Below are 19,776 nucleotides of genomic sequence, written 5' to 3'. Positions count from 1 at the left end.
AATTGCTGTGATCCTTAATTTCTTAATTTCACAGGGTTGTTGTGAGGATCAAATGAAACATTCCTTGTAAAGTACTTTTTCAGACCTGTAAAGTGCTGTACAAAGATAGCAATTATCATTATTATTATGAGGACTGAGGATTTGAACTTCATCCTTTGGATAAATGAATGAAAGTTCCATTACAACTTCATGCAAGCTAGTGAGACTCTCAAATCAGTGCTTTAGATAGAGTGACATTATTACCATGTGTAGTATGGTTTGGAGATCTCACAAACAAGGAAATCTATTTGGTTTTAACAGTAGTACGATCATGAAGTGGTAAGGGCCTGAGCAGGGGGCTGGCAATGGCAAGGCAGAATAAGGACTGATATAACAAGTTCTATTTTACATGAGTTGAGTCTGTGATAGTGACAGGATGTCCAGCAGACAATTGGAGATTTGTAGCTGGAGTTCAAGAGAGAACAAGCTGGGGACTGGAAATACTGATTTGGAGAGCACCGCTATAGAAGTTGATGCCACATTAGAGGGTGAATTCTCAAGAGAGTGCAGAGAGGGGTAGGAGCATGGGCATGATTTGAGGAATGCCCACCTTTAAGGGGTGGGAGGAGGAAAAGGAACCAGTGCATAAATACTCAGAAAAGTAGGAAGAAAATGAATATAATGTAATATCAAGGGAGACAAGGGGAGAAGTTTAAAGAATGAGACAGTGGTCAGTGGTATGTTGCAGAGGGGAGAGGTCAAGGAGATTTTGGATGAAGAAGAGGCTATTTGAAAAGACAGTTAGGAAGTTAGTGATGGCCATGAAGGGAATTTATAGAACTTGCAAGAGGTGGGCATCTCTTTAAGGAAAAGAGTATGAAATGAGGAATTTAAGTCAGTGGTGGTGAAACTTGAGAAGTTAGCAAAAGAAAGGAGTTAGGATAGTAGCTCGAGGAGACAGAGGGAAAAGTGAAAGGTAAAAAGTAAAAAACATAAAAATATTTTAAGTAGTCACAATCTGGGTATTAGATGTTGGGTAATCCACTGTTATCCAACACTATACATATCTGGGACAGACAGTTGTAAATGGACGAGATGGACCCAGAATTAAACAGTAGGAAGAAATTGGACTGAATTGCCTTCAGAAAATTGTAAAACCCCTTTAATGACTCCCAGGTTTCTCCTAGAGAAACAAAGGCCTGTCTGTTAAATATCTTTATTTTACCAGTGTTTTTGTATGGCATAGGCCATGGAGTATGATTTCTTAAGAATTTAAAATGACTCTGACACAGAGGGCTTTGGAAAGGTGTGTGGTGAGTGTGAGCAGGCTGCAGGATATAAACAATGACGGGCTTTGAAGAACAGGAATAAAAAATGTCATTGAGGAAATACATAATTGGAAAAGAAGATGCATTGGACATGTGGCAGTGGTGAATCATGACAGGTGGACAGCTGCAGTGCTCTACTTAGATCCTTGCTATGTCAGGAGAAATTGAGGAAAGTTGGATTCTCCCATGGCAAATTTATAGGAAGTTATTGACAAGAATTGAGTAGGTTGGATTAATTGTAATCTGTAGCACTGAAATGAACTTAGTAAGATAGAGGATTTATAGGCAAAGGGGAAGGTGCTTGCTAATAATTGACATTTATAAAGTGAGTTATGGTTTGCAAAATGCTTTATAAACATCACATTTTATCCTCACAATATCCCTGAGAGAGGTAGGCTATTATTATTTTATTTTACAGATGAAATCGAAGCAGACAGAAGTTAATTAACTTGCCCAAGGTTACACCACTAGTAAGTGTCTGAGTCTGAGTTTGACCTCAGGTCTTCCTGACTCTACTGTACCACCTAGCTGCCAATAGAGAGGGAGGATTCTTCCATAATTCTTCCATAATTTCTAAAGTAATCATAGACAAAGTTAATATTAGCTTCTTTTCTTTCCTAAGGCAGTTCTTCTAAGCATAGAATGACAGATTTCATATTCTTGAATACCTTTGGTCTAGGCTAGCAGAGGCAGAGTAGGTCCCTTCTGTTTTTTTAATGTATCATACATTCTTTTCTGTTCCTTCTAAAGCACAGCTTATGTGCCACTTTGTATATTAGATCTTTTTTTGATCTCTCCATTAGAATGTAAACTCTTTGAGGGCAAGAACTGTTTCACTTTTTGTTTTTGTATCCTTAGTGCCTGACAGTGCTTTGCACACGATAGATGCTTATTAAATAATTGCTGAGTTGAGAATACATTTCTCTACATCTAGAATGGGTATAAGCTGGTATGTTTTTCTTATGTACATTCAGGTTTCTCTATTTTTGAAAAGAAAGCTTCAGCACCAGGACAGCACCATTTAGTGGGGCTAGAGAGAGGTGAGAACCAGGATGGGGTTTTCTTATTAAAAAGCCTTTCATAAATGAAAGGGAGTTGCCCACTGGCTCAGAAAACACAATGGACATTTTGCTTAAGTTCTGCTTTTGAGTCTTTTCAGAGGATCCTTAAGACTTTTTGGTAGAGCTTCAGTAGCCCTAGTTTGGGTCTTTAAATCAGCATGCATTTATTTATTGCCTCTATCCTAGGCAAGATGAATACAAGATAATGAGTATTCAAACACTGCTCTCGAGGAGTTTATAACCTAATGATTCTAATACAATCCAATTCACCAAACATTTATTAAGTACTCGATATTTTTTTTCCTAGGTACTGGAAATCAGAGGTAAAATAAAAATGAAATTAACTGCATTCATGGAGCTTACATTCAGATGAATTCTGACCTAAGTTTGGAAACCAATTCTATGTGAGAATTGAAAAATGTAACTCCTTAGCTTTTTAGCTGTCTTATAAACCCAAAGCAGATGGGTTAAACCCTCATTCACATTTTTGTGCTCATTATCCTTTTTGTTTTAATTTATCCAACATTGTATACGTTGTGAAAAAGAACCCACTAACCTTTCCCACTTTTTCCCAAACTCTCCTCAGCATCTCATTGAGCCATTCTTTCACCATTCAAATGCTCTTACTATTACTTTATCCTTAAAAGCTTTGTCAAAGTCTGTCTTTTTGTATCCCCACTTGTCAAAAAATGTTTTTAAGTACCTGCTATTTTAAAGACACTCTGCCAGGTATTTGGGGGAAATAAAGACAAAAATGAAATAGTCCCTTGCTTTCAAGGGACTTTGTTTTAATAGGGAGACGCAGCAAGTAGCAGTGCAAGGTAATTTTAGGAGAAAGAGAACATTTACAGCTGGGAGGGGGATGGGGGATCAGAAATGAACAGGTTTCCCTCAGTAAGTAGTGTACGAGCCCAGCGTGGAAAGAAGCCAGAGATTCTAAGAGGTAAAGGTGAGGAGGGAGTACATTTCAGTCTTGGCTGGGGGTGGGGGCAGGCAGGGTTGGGGAGGAGAAGTGCTATGTATGCAAAAACATAAAGACAGGAAAGAGAATGTGAAATTTGAGAAACAAGTGGTAGGTCACTTTGGCTAGGTTATTTGAAGGGAAAGAATATAAAATAAATCTAGAAAGGTAGAAAGGAACTGGTAAAGGTGGGGGTTAAATTCCAGGCTCTGGAGTTTATCCTAGAGGCAAAGGGAACCATTGTGCACACTCACCACACACCTTTCCAAAGCCCTCTGTGTCAGAGTCATTTTAAATTCTTAAGAAATCATGCTCCATGGCCTATGCCATACAAAAGTTGAGTGTCATGTTTAGTTCTGTTCTTTTGAATATGAATTTGGCAGTTGTAGGGAGGATTGATTGAAGAGGAGAGAGTTTGGAAGTAGGGAGACTAATTAGATGGCTGTTGTAATAATCTTGATGGATGTGAGAGATGTTGTATAGGTAGATTCAATATGGCTTGACAATTGATTTGGATATGAGAGATGAGAAAAGGGGAAGAGTCTAGGGGGAGACCAAAGTTGTGAACCCAGTTGGATTGTTAGAAGAATGATAATGTTCTCAGTAGAAAGAGGTGAGTTTGAAAAGGGATACATTTTGGGGAAAAGATGATAAAAGCTGTCTTGCATTTGTTGAGTTTGAGATACTAATGGGACATCTAGGTGGAAATGTCTAGCAGGCAGTTGGTAAGGTGGAACTGTAGTTCAGGGGAGAAATTAGGGCCTGCTGTATAATTATGGGAGTCATCTGTATAGAAATAATTGAATTCATGAAACTGCCAAAATCACTGAGAGAAAAGGGCCTATAAAAGAGCCGTGGAAGATACCCACATTTAACTACTAGGAGATGGATGATAGGTAGATAATTTGTATTAAATGTTTAATATATGCACAAGGAATAGTGATTCCAGCCAGCAACTCTTTAATCAGGAGAGCAGGCCCCAGGGCTGAGTCCTCTTGAGGTGGGCAGTGCAGCTGTGGAGATGATGATCATGGGATTTAAAATTTTTCTTTAAACATTTTTTCAATTAAAAATCTTATTTTCTGTTTCACCCCTTCACCTCTCCCTTTAGAAAAAGAAAAACAAAGCTTTTGTAACAAATATTCATAGTCAAGCAAAATAAATTTCCTATATTGGCCATGTCCAAAATAAAATATGTCTCAGTCTACATCCTGAGTTCATCACCTGTCTGTCAGGTAAGCAGTAGAATGCTTCATCATGTTCTCTAGAATCATGGTTGGTCATTGAGTTGATGATCATAGTATTTAGAGCTCAGAGAGACCTTAGAAATTAACTAGTTCAACTTCTTTATTTTATAAATGAGGAAACTAAAGCCCAAAGAGGTTCGTTAAATGTTTTGCCCAAAGCTATACGAGTGGTAAGTAGCAGAGTTGGAATTTGAAACCAGGCCCTCTGACCCCAGATCTAGCATTTTTTCCCCCTACTGTACCACTGTACCTTGTTTGAGTTAACAAAGGGGGCTAAGAAGGAGCTGTCGTGCAGGTAGAGGAGAACCAAGAGAGACCAGTGTTATGAAAGCCAAGGGAGGAACCGAGTATCCAGGAGGGGAGGAGATGGTCAGAAGTGTCAAAAACCATAGAGAGGTTTGGTAAAATGGGAACTGAGTAAGACCATTGGATTTAGCATTGAAGAGATCACTGTGAATCTTTGAGAAAGTAGTTTCAGCCAGATTACTAGGGGACTGAAAAATGAGCTGGGAGGTAAGGAAATGGAGGAGCTGATTTCCTAAGAGTTTGACAGCGGTTGGGAGGAGAGGTATAGGATGATAGCTTGAGAGCATGGCAAAGACAGTTGAAGGTTCATTAAGGTTAGGGAGCCTTAGGGTTGTTTGTAGGAAACTAGGAAGAGCCAGTGGCAGGTAGAGAGTGCAGTGTGAATTGAATGCTCAACCTGGAGTCTGGAAGACCTGAGTTCAAATGTGACCTCACACTAACTGTGGGACCTTGGGCAAATCATTTAACCTCTAACTCACTTTCTTCAATTGTTAGATGGGGATAATAATAGCACCTACCTCTCAGGGTTGTTATGAGGATCAAATGAATTATTTGTATAACACTTAGCACAGTGCCTGGCATGTAGTCGGTGCTTAATAAATGCTTGTTCCCTTTCCCTTTTACCCCCCCCATCAATGGATAAAGAGATTGAAGATGAAAGACAATGAAGGCATAATTGAGAGAACAAGATCGAAGAAGAAAAAGGGGATGGGATCAAGGGCACAAGTAGAGAGGTTGATCTTGACAGGAAGGACCACCTCTTCCCCAGAGTTTGAAGCAAAGCAGGTGAGAATGGGGGATGGTATAGAGGGATTTCAAGGTGTGGAAAAGGGGAGACAGCTCACAATGGCTGGCTTTTTGTTTCCTCTGTGAAGTAATAATAGCTAGCATTTGTATAGTGCTTTATGGTTTACAAAGTGCTTCACAAATATTATCTCGTTTTATCCTCAAAAAACCTGCCTGGGAGATAGATGCTATTATTATCCCCATTTTACAGATGAGGAGAGTCAGACAGAGGCTAAGTGATTTGCCCAGGGTCACATAGCTAGTAAGTGTATGAGGCCAGATTTGAACACAGGTCTTCCTGACTCTGGGTCCAGTGTTCTATCCACAGTATCACCTATCTGCTTAGTAGGAGTAAAGTAGGAGATGAGGTCATAGTATCATAGATCCTCTGCTGAGAGTGAAAGGATAGGGAATACTGTATAGGAAAGAAGAGTTTAGAATAGCTATTGTGGGGAATGGAGTCAATAAGGGAAGAAGAAAAGGATTGCCATGTAGCAGTGAGAACCCATTTAAGATGAAATCCCATCGATTTGCAGTGAACCTAGTCTGGATGATTGTGTGACTTTGTCTAGCAGATTTCAGCAGCACTGGAATGTCGTAGTAGAGAAGCTAGATGGTGGGGGTAGTTTACTTTTAGGGTTTGGTTTCCTTATCTTTATTTCTCTAGTTGATCCAGGTCTATGACTATGCCACTTTGACTGAAACACTTTCCCAGATCTTCGTGTTTCCCTAATTGTGCTTATATACTTACTCTAACTCCTATTGCATAACTTTCTCTCCATTCAGTTAACACTTTACTAACATAAGTTAACACTTAGGTGTTCAGTGTGTGCAGTGTACTGTGTTTAGCACTGGGGAAGATAGTGTCTGGATGATACATGGTCCTTATCCTTATGGTGCTCCTAATCTAGTCAGGAGATAAAATGCAAAAACAGATAGCCATAATGGATATTACATGATAAGTACATTGAAAAACAAAGTGCTGTGTGAGGTCTAATAGTGAGTCCGATAGTGAATATAGTAACTAACTAAGGGGATCAGGAAAGGCTTCATGGAAGGGGTAGCATTTCAATTAGTTTTTAAGTTTGGGTAGGAATTTAATATTCAAAAGGCAGTAGAGAAGATATTCCAGGCATGAGAAATAACATTGAATAAAGGCTTGGAGGTTGGAGAGCTGTACAAGACATACATATCTGGGGGGTCAGAGAATAGTTAGAACAGAGATTCTTAATCTTTTGATGTATATCATTGGATTTCTTTGGCAGTCTCGTGAAGCCTATGGACCCTAAGAATAATATTTTTAAATGCATAAAATAAAATACACAGGATTACAATGGAACCAATTATTAAAATGTTATTAAAATATTAAACATATTTGTAGTTTAGGAGTATGTGTCTTATTAATATGTTAAAATAAGACAATACATTTAAAATATAGGCAATTTAAAGCTAAATTTTATTTTCTAAAGACATATCAGTCTGTGGAGGCTGTTGTTTAGGTTAAATAAGAACAATAAACTGGAGTGGTCTTTGACAGGGTTACATTTTCAGTTGTGATGCGATATCATATGAAAGTAGCTATGATTCCTATTGAAGACAAAGTCACAAGTACAGCTAATATTGTTATGGTTTATTACCCACTTTTATAATGGAAGGAAATGCTAAATTTTAATTAGAATTTAGTGAAAATGAAGATGTAAATTTTTTTTCCCATCCAAGTTCATGGACTCCCTAAAATCTGACCATGATTTTCCTGGGAGGTCTGTGGGTACCAAGTTAAGAACACCTGAGCTAGTAAGCATTAGTAGAGTGCCTCAGGAAAGAGAGATGAGGCTGAAAAAGCTGCCAAGCTGTAGAGGGTATTGAATGCTCTTAGTAACCTTTTTTTTTCTTCTTTTCTTTTCCTTCTTTTACAGTTTCTACATTCTAGATCAACCAATTAGTAAGCATTTATTAAATACTTATTGTATGCCAGGACTGCTAGGTGTTGGGGATACAAAGGCAAAAGTGAGAGTCCCTGTCCAATTACATTTATATTTCAATATAATTGGTTTCTTCCTTTGCAATCCTGTGTACTTTATTTTATGCATTTGAAAATATTCTTTTGAGAAGGAGCAGTAGGCTTCATCAGACTGACTGCCAAAGGAGTCCAGGACATAAAAAAGAAAAGAACTCCTGGTTTAGAAGGAGTAACGAAGGCATAGGAAAGGATTACAGCGAAACTGTCCATTATCTGTGTTGTTAAGAGAGCTATTATGGTGGCAAGGAAGCTCAAGATTCAAATCCAGAAGAAGAGAATGATTCCATCACAGATACGAACAAAGCCTCAGTGGAAAACACAGTTTAGACACAAACTCAACTAGAATGCCTGAAAGAGACAAAGCAGGATTTTTTTTTGAAAGAGTTAAAGTGTTCTTATAAGTAGAATTAGAGCACTTGAAGAAAAAATTGGAACAGAAATGACAGGTGTGGAAGAAAGACCTGCAAAGGAAATTAACAGCTTAGAACAAGGGGTACAAAACTTTGCCCAAGCAGTAAACTCCCTGAAAATTAGATGAATCAAATAGAAGCCAGTGAATCAGTGAGCCAACAAGAAATATTAAAACAAAGTCAAAAGCCAAAAAAAAAAAAATTAAATCTAAGTTATCTCATAGCGAAAACAACTGACCTGGAAAACAGATTGAGAAGAAAAAATTTAAGAATCAGTGGACCACATGATTTCCATGGCCAAAAAAAGACCTCATATTTCAAGAAGTCTTAAAAGAAAACTGCATGGATCTTTTAGAACCAGGGGTCAGAGTAGGAATAAAATCTAACTCTTGAAAAAAACTCTAAAGTGAAAATTCCCAGGGAGATCATCACCAAAATTCAGTGTTTCCAGGTAAAAGAAAAAATACTGTAAGCAGCCAGAAAGAAAGAATTCAGTCACTAAGGCATCAGATCGAGGATTATGCATGATTTAGCTGTATAAAGGAGCAGAGAGATTGAAATTTCCTATCCCAGAAGGCAAAGGATATGTATGGGCTTACAGCTAAGAATAACTTACCCAGCAAAACTGAGGAAGGGGGAAGAAATGGACTTGTAATGAAATAGAGGATTTTCAAGCATTCTTCAAAGACCAGAGCTATGCAGAAACTATGAAGTTCGATCACAGCAGGGAAGAGAAACATTAAAAGTTAAACATGAATAAACTAAACAAAGATAAACTGCTTATGTTTAAATATGATGAAATGTGTTTCTTCTGAACCCTAACATCAGAGGTCATAGAGGAAGTCCAATTGGACAAGACCTGGTGGTGGTTCTGTTATGTCTTGATGAACTTAAGAGAATAATGGAAAAAGGGGAACCAAATACATGATGATGGGGGAGGGGAGGGAGGAAGCAAAGACATCATCAGGGTGTACATGTAGACATCTATACAAATTATGAGGAGTGGTTGGGGTTGGTGCTGACACTTGAATGTCACTCTGATCTGAACTGGTCAGAAGAAGGAAGAATACACACACACACACACACACACACACACACACGAGTACAGAAATATATTTCACTTAGCAGAGAAATAGGGAAAAGGAAGAAGGGGGAGAAGGAGTTTAGAGAGAGGGTAAGTTAAGGATTAGTCTTACGGAAAATAAACTAAGGATATGCAAAAAAAATTTTAGCTCTTTTTGAAGTGGCAAAGAATGGGTATATGAGGGGATGCTCACATATTGGGGAATAGGGAATATGTTATGGCATATAAATGTGATTGAGTATTATTGTGCTGAACTCTTTATCAGCGTAATGATCAACCAGGATTCCAGAGGATTGTTGAGGAAACATGCTACCCGCCTTCTGATAAGAAAGGTGAAGGACTTAGTGCAGAAGGAGAAATTCTTTTTGGACATAGCCAATGTAGAAATTTGTTCTGATTGGCTATACATGTTTATGATGGGTTTTGTTTTCCCTGTGTTTTCAGTGGGGATGGGAGAGTGAGCAGGTAGATTTTGGTTAATTAAAACAAATAAAATGTTTTTTGAAAAGAGATAATTGGTAACTTTGGAGAGATCATTTTCATTTGAATACTGATGTTAGAAACCATATTGAAAAGAGCTAAGAAGAGAATGAGAGGAAGAACACGGAGGCACCAATTGTAGACAACTTTCTTCAGGAATTTAGCTACAAAAAGGAGGAGGCAGCTGATGATTCCTCCCTTTACTTAGGGCTCACCATATTAATGTTGAACTTGACCCTGCATTCTTGAAGAAGGCTTTGCTATTGCAAAAAGAGCTCTGATTGGTGCTACCAAGCCAGAAGGGCTTTGAATATGGAGTGGTGTCTGCTCTTGTGCCTACTAAGTGTGAAGGGGCTCATCACTAGAGGATTGGCTACAGGGTGATAAATTTTTTGACCATAGCAATTCATAAAACTGTCTACCAAGCTTGAGGGGTCAAGGTAGGGGGTGGGGGTGTAACAGGGAAGGGGATCGTGATCTATATCAGTTGGGAGAGTACTTACTGAAATCATTTCTGCTTTAAGTAAGTACACATGACCATGTCAGGTTGTTCATGTCTTAAGGCTATTAATGAAGAATAGGTTGAATTAAAAATGTTTCCTTATACTTATATACGGCTCTTAAAAGTTCAGCTAGTCTAGGAATTTAGTCAGTTAGTCAACAAACATTTATTAAGCTGTTTCTATGGATAAGGTACTGTGCCTTACATACAGGCAAAAATGTGGTCCTTACCCCGAAGGAATTCATATTCTAATGAGGGAGACAACATGCAAGCAACTATGTACATACAAACTGTATACAGTGTAAATAAGAGGTGATCTCAGAGAGAAGGCACTTAGTAACAGCTGAGAGGACTAGGAAAGGCCAGTTGCAGAAGGTGGGATTTGAGCTGAGTCTTGAAGGAAGCCAGAGAAGCAAGGAGGCAGAGGTGAGGAGTGAGTGCATTCTAGGCTTGAAGGATGTCTATTAAAAGGCATAGAGTCAGGAAATGGAGTGTTGTATCTAAGGAACCCTAAGAAGGCATATGTTGCTAGATTGTAAAGCATGTAGATGAGAATAAAATGTAAGAAGACTAGAAATATAGGAAGGGGCCAGGTTGTGATGGCCTTTAATAGCCAAGCAGGATTTTATATTTGATTCTGGAGGTTATAATAGGGAGCCACTAGAGTTTATTGAATTGGGGAGTGACATGGTCAGACTTGCCCGTTAAGAAGATCAATTTGGCAGCTGAGTGAAGGATGAATTTGAGTGGAAAGAGACTTGAAGTAGGGAGACCAACCAGAAGGCTATTTCAGTCATCTAGGTATGAGGTGATGGGGACCTGCTTTAGGGTGACCATTCTATGAGTGGAGACAAGGGTTCTAAACCTATTTTGTGTCATGGACCTCTTTGCCATTCTTGTGAAACCTGTGGACCTCTTCTCAGAATAATGTTTTCAGGAATATAAACTAAAATGCATAGGATTACAAAGGAAACCAATAATTTTGAAATAAAGATGTAATTTTTTTTTCTATTCAAGTTCATGGATCCCCTGAAATCTCTCCATGGAACTTTGGGGTCTGTGGACCCCAGGTTAAGAACTCCTTATCTTAGTCCAACCTCTTTCATTTTGTAGAGGAAGAAGCTGAAGGTGAGAGCCAAAATTTAAGCTCAGGTCCTCTGACTATAAATTTAGTGCCTTTTCTACTATATGGTGATATCTTCTCACCTTCTCATCCTCTTTCCACAAAATGAAAACAGAAATGGGCCCTGTAGGGAAATAATGATTATGATTAACAGTACTTTAGGGTTACAAGGCACTTCCCTCAGGACAACCCTTTGAGGTAGGTAGTGTAAGCCTTGTTATCACTATTTTATTTTTGAGGAAACTGAGGTTCATAAGGTAACTTGCTTAAGGTCACACAGCTAGTAATTGTTCATGTGGCAATTTGAAGCCAAGTCTTCCTAATTTAGAAACCAGTGCTTTTCCCACTGTACCATTCTATTAATTTAATTTCTTGTGAATTATAACAGTTAGATGATTTAGATAATTCCAATTCAAGGTGGCTCAGTGGATAGAGCTCTGGACCTGGAGACTGGAAGATCTGAGTTCACATCTAGCCTCAGACACTTAACTAGCTGTGTGACCCTGGGCAAGTCACTTAACCTCTGTTTGCCTTAATCTGCTGAGAGAAGGAAATGCCAAACCACTCCAGTATCTTTGCCAAGAAAACCCCATGGACAGCATTGGTGTGATATGGTCCACGGGGTCATGAGGAGTCGGATACAATTGAACAACATCAACAACAAGTCCTTAAGATGAAATTAAGTAAAATGTTTTTAAAATGCCATTTCTGCTAACGATTATCTGTGTCAGACTTTAGAAAAAAGTATGCATTGACAGCTGGTGAAAAGGCTGGGGTGAAGAGTCCGTCAGTTCTGGGCTCTTTAGCCCAGCAGACAGTAATCTCGCTATGAGATTAGAGTTAGGATTTTGCTGAGCCTAGAACCTTGGGGTTCATAAGATCATAGATTTTGAGTTGGAAGTGACCTTAGAGATCATTCAATCCAGTGCTTTCATTTTCTAGAAGGAAACTAAGACATTGTGGTCATACAGCTGAACAGAGGTAAAATCGGAGTATAGGTCTTCCAAAGCTCTTCTTCTCGTGGTGCTGCCAGTTTATACAGTGTGTGCCTCACCAGTAGCCTTGTGAGGTAGGCAGTTAAATGATTATCATCACTCTTCTTGCACCTGAGCAGAGACATTAGATGACTCGCTTATGGCCGCACAGCTAGTACCAGGACCAGCAGGGACCTGGACCCATGCCTTCTGACTCTAAGTTCAACAGTCTTTCCACTGCAGTGAGTCTAGCTCTGAACTTGTCACGTGCCCAAGAGATGAGCATCTACTCCTGCTCAGCCCCCGGAAGCTGCCCTTCTTGGTCCTTCCCGATGGGCATCTCTTCTGCTTGTCCACTTCACTCCACTCTGCTGTATGGTGGGTGGTTGTGCTTTCATAGATCATTGGTTATGAAGGACTTCAGAGGCTGTCTCGTCTACCTTCTTGTTGTGCAGATGAAGAAACCAAGGCTCAGGGAGCGTGACCCAAGATCACCCAAGTTGTAAGTGTCAGGACAGAATCTGAAACCAGGTCCTCTGACTCCAGAGTCAGCATTCTTTGTGCTTTGATTCAGTAAGATCTGGGTTTACATCCCAACTTTGACATTTACTAATTTGTGATAAAGGGTAAGTCACAACCTCTCTGAACCTCAGTGTCCTTATTTTTAAATTGGTTATACTAATTGCTTATGTTACCTAGCCTCCAATCCTGTACATAAGGTGCTTTACAAACTTCAGAGTGCTATATTAATGTCATTTAGAGCTAGTAGAGGGCTTCAAGGTTATCTCATCTATATCTCTTCTCCTTTTTACAGGTGAGGAAACTGAGGCCCACAGAGGTTAAGTAATCATCAGTAGTCATTTTGCCAGGGGCTAGTAATACAAATGCAAAGTGAAAAGTCTTTGTCCTCCATGAGTTTACAGTCCAGTTTGGGGAGACAACATCTACATATGTGGGAATATACAAACTAAAATGTGCTTTTTCTGGGAATGCAGTTAATAGCTGGGGGCAGGAGGAGTCAGAAAAGGCCTCGTATAGAAGGTGGCAATTGAGTTGAACCTTGAAGGGAACTAGGGCTTCTAGGCACAAAGGACAGGCAATAAAAAGGCAGGAAGTAATGTTCTGGGTATGCAGGACATCCAGAACACTGGTTTATCTGGACCATAATGTACACGGAGGGGAGCAGTGTGCAGAAGTCTAGAAAATTTTGTTGGGGCCAGACTAGGAAGGGTTTTAAATGCTGAACAGCATGTATTTATATATTATCCTATAGAATAGGTTACTGAATAGGGTTGTTACTGGTCAGATTTGTGCTTTAGGAAAATCAGTTTGGCAGCTATGTGCAGGATGGATTGAAATGGGGAGAGACTTGAGACAATGAGACTACTTAGGAGTTGGTTATCTTAGTTTAGGACCCAAGGCTTCTTAAACTTTTTTCCACTCAACCCCTTCAGCACTTTTTTTTTTTTTTGTGAGGCACTTGAGGTTAAGTGACTTGCCTAGAGTCACACAGCTAGTGAGTATTATGTGTCTGAGGTTGGATTTGAACTCAGGTCCTCCTGACTCCAGGGCCAGTGCTCTGTCCACTGCACCACCTAGCTGCTCCCCCTTCAGCACTTCTTAAACTGTGGGTAGTGATCCCATATGGGGTCTTGACCCACAGTTTAAGAAGTACTGGAGGTGAAAAGTGATGAGTGCTTGAAGTAGGAGGATGGTTGTGTAAGTGTAGAAAAGGAGAAAGCCATGAGAGATAATGTAGATTGTAGACAGAAATAACCAAATTTTGAACTGAGTGTATATGTTGGAGGAGTAGGAGTGAGGAGTCAAGGACTGCAAACTTCGTCTGACACCAAATCCTAACTTTTTCCTCTGTCAGTTATTGTAATTTCAAGGTCTAACTAGTTGTTATATAGGATTTCAGCGCACACACACACACACACACACACACACACACACACACACACACACACACACACAGGTTAAATGGAATGTCTTGAACCAGATGGAACTTTAATCACATTATATCACTAAGTAATATTTGGTCTAGATTCCAAATAATCATTTTGTAAATGGATATCTGGAAGATGATTTCTTTGCAAATTGGTGTGTGTTCTCTTTCAAGTGTTTGCTTACTTGGTTTATTCTAAATTTCTGCAACATCACCAGTGAAATTAATTTTCCTTGCATTTTACTTAAGCTGTGGAAGTAGTCAGCATATACCCTGTAAGCCTAATATTGGGGAACTTTTTTATGACACGTCCATTTACTTTGACACAGTTTTATTCCCAAATGACCTTTAGAACAGTCCTTGATAATGCCTCCAAACATTCCTTTACTGAGTTCTGTTGAAAGACTTGTGGGAGAATTGGTTCATTTCTTCCTGTTTTTTTCAGAGCTGAAACATGTTTGTTGGAAACATTGCAGTTTAGACAATATCAGCCTTTCTTTCTGTAGCACTAACAGTGACATCTTTGGCTAAGAGGTGGATCTGATGAGCTCCACAGCTGGGGCTATTTTTAATTAGCTGGGAGCTTCCTCAGGATTTCTTCTCATTCTGAATCAGTTTCCAGCACATTCTTTCATAGTGGTTCTCCAAAATATTAGAAATTCTTTTGTTATAATCTTCATTGGAGCTTTTTGTAAAGTAATTTCCTAGGTAGGAAGATAATTTACACTTCTGTTAATTAAATGTTTGAACTGAGGTTTCCTAGTCATTGCTGCCTGTTAGTGAGAGAGAATGTGTTTGAATTTTGCAGGTCTGTGTATATTACATAGTCTGTATCTTGGCATGGACCTGCTCTTAGTATTATAATGGAATGATGTCTTCCAGTAAGGCCAAGGATCTGAGAGAAATTAGTGATGCTCACAGTAAAGCTCTGAACAGATCCTCTTTGTGAGTAAGGGCATTATTAATATTGACTTTATTTTGAGGGGGAAGAATTCTAGTTTGTGCTTTCTCTTTTGTGTCACATAAGTATTTTGTCATGGTGAGGTACTCCTTGGGCGAACTCCCTTAACCAACTAACCATCTATGATTTAGTAGAAGTCCAAGGAAATTGCCTTGGGCACATAGAGGTTAAGTGACTTGCTCAGGTTCTCTTACCTGTTAAGTCAGAGGAAGCATTTGAACCCAGGTCTTCATAACTCTAAGCCCTGCACAGTATCTACTGTGCCAAACTTCCTCTCTTATGCCTTATCACTCTGCCCAAGAGAACAGTTTATTCTTTTAGAATTTTTGCATATTTCCTTAAGTAATCTGTGGTAGTTAGGGGGCTCAGTGGATAGAATGCTAGCCCTGGAGTTGGGAAGACCTGAGATCAAATCCAGCTTCAGGTGCATATTAGCTATGGGACCCTGGGCAGGTCACTTCACCTGTGTTTGCCTTAGTTTTCCTCGATTGTAAAATGGGGATAATAACAGTACCTACCCTCCCTCAGTTGTTGTGAGGCTCAAATGAGGTAATTATAAAGCCTTTTGCATTGTGCCTGGCACATAGTAGGTATTCTATAAATGCTATATTATCATTATTATTATTATCATTATTATTCATCTATGAGTACCATGGTGTAGTGGAAAGAACACTTAATTCTGAGCCTGAAGACCTGGGTTTGATTGAAGCTTTTTAGCTTTCATCACAGTTAGCTGTGTGACCTTGGGAAAGTTACTTTCCCTTTCTAGGTTTTTTTTTTCTTTTTCCTTTTTGGACATAGGAGTAGGAGAGTTTGGATGAGTGATTTCATTAGAGTAAGGAACTCTTTGTGATGAAATCCCCCTACTAAAACAGACTAGCAATTTTTATGTAATTTAATGGTTTTAGAAAGTTGCTTGGAGAATTGAGAAGTTAAATGACTTGCCTAGCTAGCATGTGTCAGGCAGGACTGCCACTTAGGTCTTCCTTATTGTAGAGTGCTTCTCTCTCCACTACACAGCCCTGCCTCTCCTCAGCTGATAACTCTGTTAAAGTAAGGAGATTACACCTGATCATCTCTAAGGACTTTCAGGTCTCACAGCCTAGGAGTCTTAAATAGGATTGCTAAATCCATTGTCCTTTTCCAAGTTCTCAGGTTCTTGAACTCTGTAGCATTTGATCGTATACTCTTCTTAGATACTTCTCTTCCCTGGTGTTTCATATACTGTTTTCTATTGCTTCTCATCTGACATGTCTGACTATTCTTTCTTAGTCTCCATTGCTGGATCATCCTCTGTTTCCTCCTGTCTCCAACCATAGGTTTACTTGAGAGTTTAGTTCTGAGCCCTTATGGTGATCTTGTCTCATCATCCCCTGTGGGTTCAGTTATCACTATGAAGATTTCTTCCAAAACTACATAACCAGTCCTAATCTCTCTACTGAGTTCTGCTGAATATCTGCACCTGGATCCCCATAGACATTTCAAACTCAACATGATTAAAATGGAACTCATTCTCTTTCCTAAAACCCATTTCTCTTCCTAACTTCTCTATTTCTGTCAAAAGGCATCACCGTTCTTCCAGTTTCTCAGATTCATAAATTCAGTTATATTAAGCTTATTCACCTTTCTCACTCCTCATATTCATGTAGTTGCCAAGTCTTGGCAACTCTCTCCACAATTCTCTCTCTCCACAACATCACTCACACCATTCTCTTCTCTCTACCCACCCACACAAACATTACCCTAGTTCAGGTCCTTAATTACTCTCTTGCCTGGACAGTTTTCATAGCCTTCTAATTGGTCTCCCTGAGTACTATTGCCAAAATAATTTTCCTAAAGCACAGGTTTGATCATGTCACTTCCTTGCCCACGGAGCATTAGTGGCTTCTTGTGGCCTCTAGGATAAAATACAGTCTCTTCTGTTTGGTATTTAAAGTCCTTAACAATCTGAGTCCAAGGAAGGCAGTAGGACAGAATCATTAGATAAAGAGAAATTAGAGAAAGGGGATGATTGAGAACTCAATTCACTAGACATAGGCATAGGATTAAGGGTAAAGCAGTTGTGAGGAGAAAGGCTTCCTCTGAATCAGAGACTGGAATAGAGGAGGAACAAGTGAGGGATGATAACTAAATATTGTAAGATTATAGAAAATGGGATAAGAGAGAGCTCCCTGCAAGTGACTTCTGTTTTCTGAGTAAAGCATGAGGCAAAGTCTGATAGAAGGAAATCTTGAATCAACAAATAAGCATTTATTTAGCATTCACTATGTTCCAAGTACTATGCTAGGTACTGGGCCTATAAGTACTGATATGAGATAGTCACTGTGCTCAAAGAGCACATTCTATTTCATAGTAATTCTTACATTCTATTTCATAATAATTAGAGCTATTCAGACATGAAATGAACTGTTTTGGGAGATGGTGGGTTCCCCCTCATTGGAGATTCTCAGGCAGGGGCCAGATGATACCTTCTCAGCTTTATGGCAGTCTTCCCCATTAACCACAGGAATCCATTTAAGCCAGAGGTATTGATGGACACTTGGCCAAATTCTAAAACTGTCATCATCTGACTTTAAGAGCAGAACAACAGTGACAAACAACCTAGATCCCTGTACCAATACCTACTAAATTTCTTTGAAGGATCTCCAAAATTGTCAAAAACTCATCAGGTGTGTTATCAAATATGTCATTGATATGTCATCAAATGGACACAACACCTGTAGAAACAAAGTTTATCATCTGACCCAAACACAGTAATAAAAAACATTATAGATGAAAAATCAGTCCAGGTCAAAATGACAAACCATAGCCTTTATTTGATTTCCAAAACACTAAGTAAATTTGCACCTTCCCAACTAAATGTGAACCAATCAGATATTAAAACCAAAAAACTCAAAATGGACATTAATCCAGAGATATTCAACTTGTGCTCCCCAGACATCACCCATACCTCATTAATAAGCAGGCTCTGGAGTTTCAGGAGGAAGGAGAGAAGAGCAGGGTTCACTGAGCCTTGCATTCAACATTTTCCTGGCTATGCCTGCTAAGCCTAGATAGAACCCCAGTCTTCTGGGTCCACATGGACCAGACAGGCAAATTGTGGATGATAGATAGGCTTTCTGCCCAAGTACTGGGGAAGGGCTTGATCTCTTATGTCATCTACTCCCATATCCAGGCTCAGAACAACCTTGGCTCCTTCCTGGGTTCCCAAATTAAGAGGAACAAGAAATCTGTGTGGAAATATATAAGCCAGAGCATGCAGCACAAGTCCCCAGCCTGGTGCTGGAGACAGTGGAGCCCTGATGGCTCTGGAGCTCTGGATCTCTTGGGTGGAAGGGCTACTGCTGAGTGGGGAATCTGCTGAATTTTTCAGCAGCAGACTGGAAGCACCTGTAATGGACTGGGCTGTCACTGTAGGACACCAAACTTACTAGGACATGGCGAGTTCCTTATATGAATTGTAATGTAACAACAAGATGATTGGCTCTAGGTGGGTAGTTAGATAGACACCAATCTGGCTGCAATCTCTTTCTAAGCTGATTGCATATTATTCTGCCTGCATATTCTACATTCTAGCTAAACACTACTTGCTATTCCTCATATATGATATTCTGTCCTGGCGTTTTTTGCTTTGCAGTGGTTATCCCCTATCCCTGGAGTGGCTCATCTTCTTTCTTGGAACCTCTTACTCCATTCAAGGAACCTTTCCTTTCTTCTCCAGTTGTTATCAGTCTCCCCAATTAACTCTGAATTTATTTTGTAAGTGTTTTATATTTGCTCATCTGAGTGCATGTTGTTTTCCCTCTGAGTGTGAATTTCTTGCTTGCTACGTGGTAGGTACTTAGTAAAAATTTTCTGAATGATTGCTTGAAGGGGAGTGTTTATTTTCATTTTTCTTCTCCTATCTTGAATACCTTAGACATTACCTTGGACCTAACTAGGTACTTAATAAACTTGCTGAATTGTTCAATCTAAATTGTCTTAAGTCACACTTTTGTCAGGGTCAGGAAGAAAGAGGTCCTGAGATTTCTGTCTTAGTGAATCTCTGAAGTGCTTTAATGAGTAGGTGGGAATAATTTCTAATCAGTGTGCATTATTTATTTGCTAAGCCCAAGTATTTATTGAGAGATTGAGTAGATTGGATGGAATAGATGGAGAAGTTGAAATACGTTTCTTGACTGGTGTTTGGACTGAGAAAATGGTAGTGCCATAAAGAGGAATAGGGAATGCAAGTCACTTTTTGCTGGGCTGAAAGTGGGGAAGGAGGGGAAGGAACAGGTTAAATTGGTTATGATCCAGCACAAACTTAAGTGAAGATAACCTGAAGGTATTTTGTGATGGACTTCTTTGGTTCACAGACAAATTATGGTCTGAAGACAATTCAAGAGTCAGGTTTGGCCACCTCTTGACAGCTGCTCCAGAGTATGAATGAAGACCCAGTGTCATATTTTTTCTTTTTTTAAAAAGTTTTTATTTTTTAAAATTCAGTTTTATTTTACTTTTAATTCTACACCTTCTTCCTCCCTCCATTCATTCTCTTGCCCATTAAGAAGGCAAGATATTTCTTCTTTTTTCCTTTTTTTTTTTTTTTTTTTTTTTTTTTTTT

The 19,776-nt window shown here is 39.2% G+C and overlaps 1 protein-coding gene across 2 annotated transcripts in view; it reads left to right on the top strand.

The window, feature by feature from the left end:
* Positions 1 to 19,776, top strand: part of ELAVL1 (ELAV like RNA binding protein 1) — a 77,491-nt gene that overhangs the window by 5,108 nt on the left and 52,607 nt on the right. The window contains exon 2 of one of the 2 annotated variants that reach the window (XM_027844153.1): positions 5,528 to 5,668. The exons of the other annotated variant lie outside the window; for it this stretch is intronic. Coding sequence (XP_027699954.1) covers positions 5,537 to 5,668 — 132 coding nt within the window. The 5' untranslated portion in view covers positions 5,528 to 5,536. The remainder of the gene's footprint in view (positions 1 to 5,527; positions 5,669 to 19,776) is intronic. 2 annotated transcript variants of the gene reach the window in all.

Source organism: Vombatus ursinus, unplaced genomic scaffold, assembly GCF_900497805.2.
Source record: "Vombatus ursinus unplaced genomic scaffold, bare-nosed wombat genome assembly UNPS02014935.1, whole genome shotgun sequence".
In the NCBI taxonomy this organism is placed as follows: Eukaryota; Metazoa; Chordata; class Mammalia; order Diprotodontia; family Vombatidae; genus Vombatus; species Vombatus ursinus.
The sequence above is the reverse complement of the archived record's forward strand: the minus strand, read 5'-3'. Positions and strand labels throughout refer to the sequence as shown.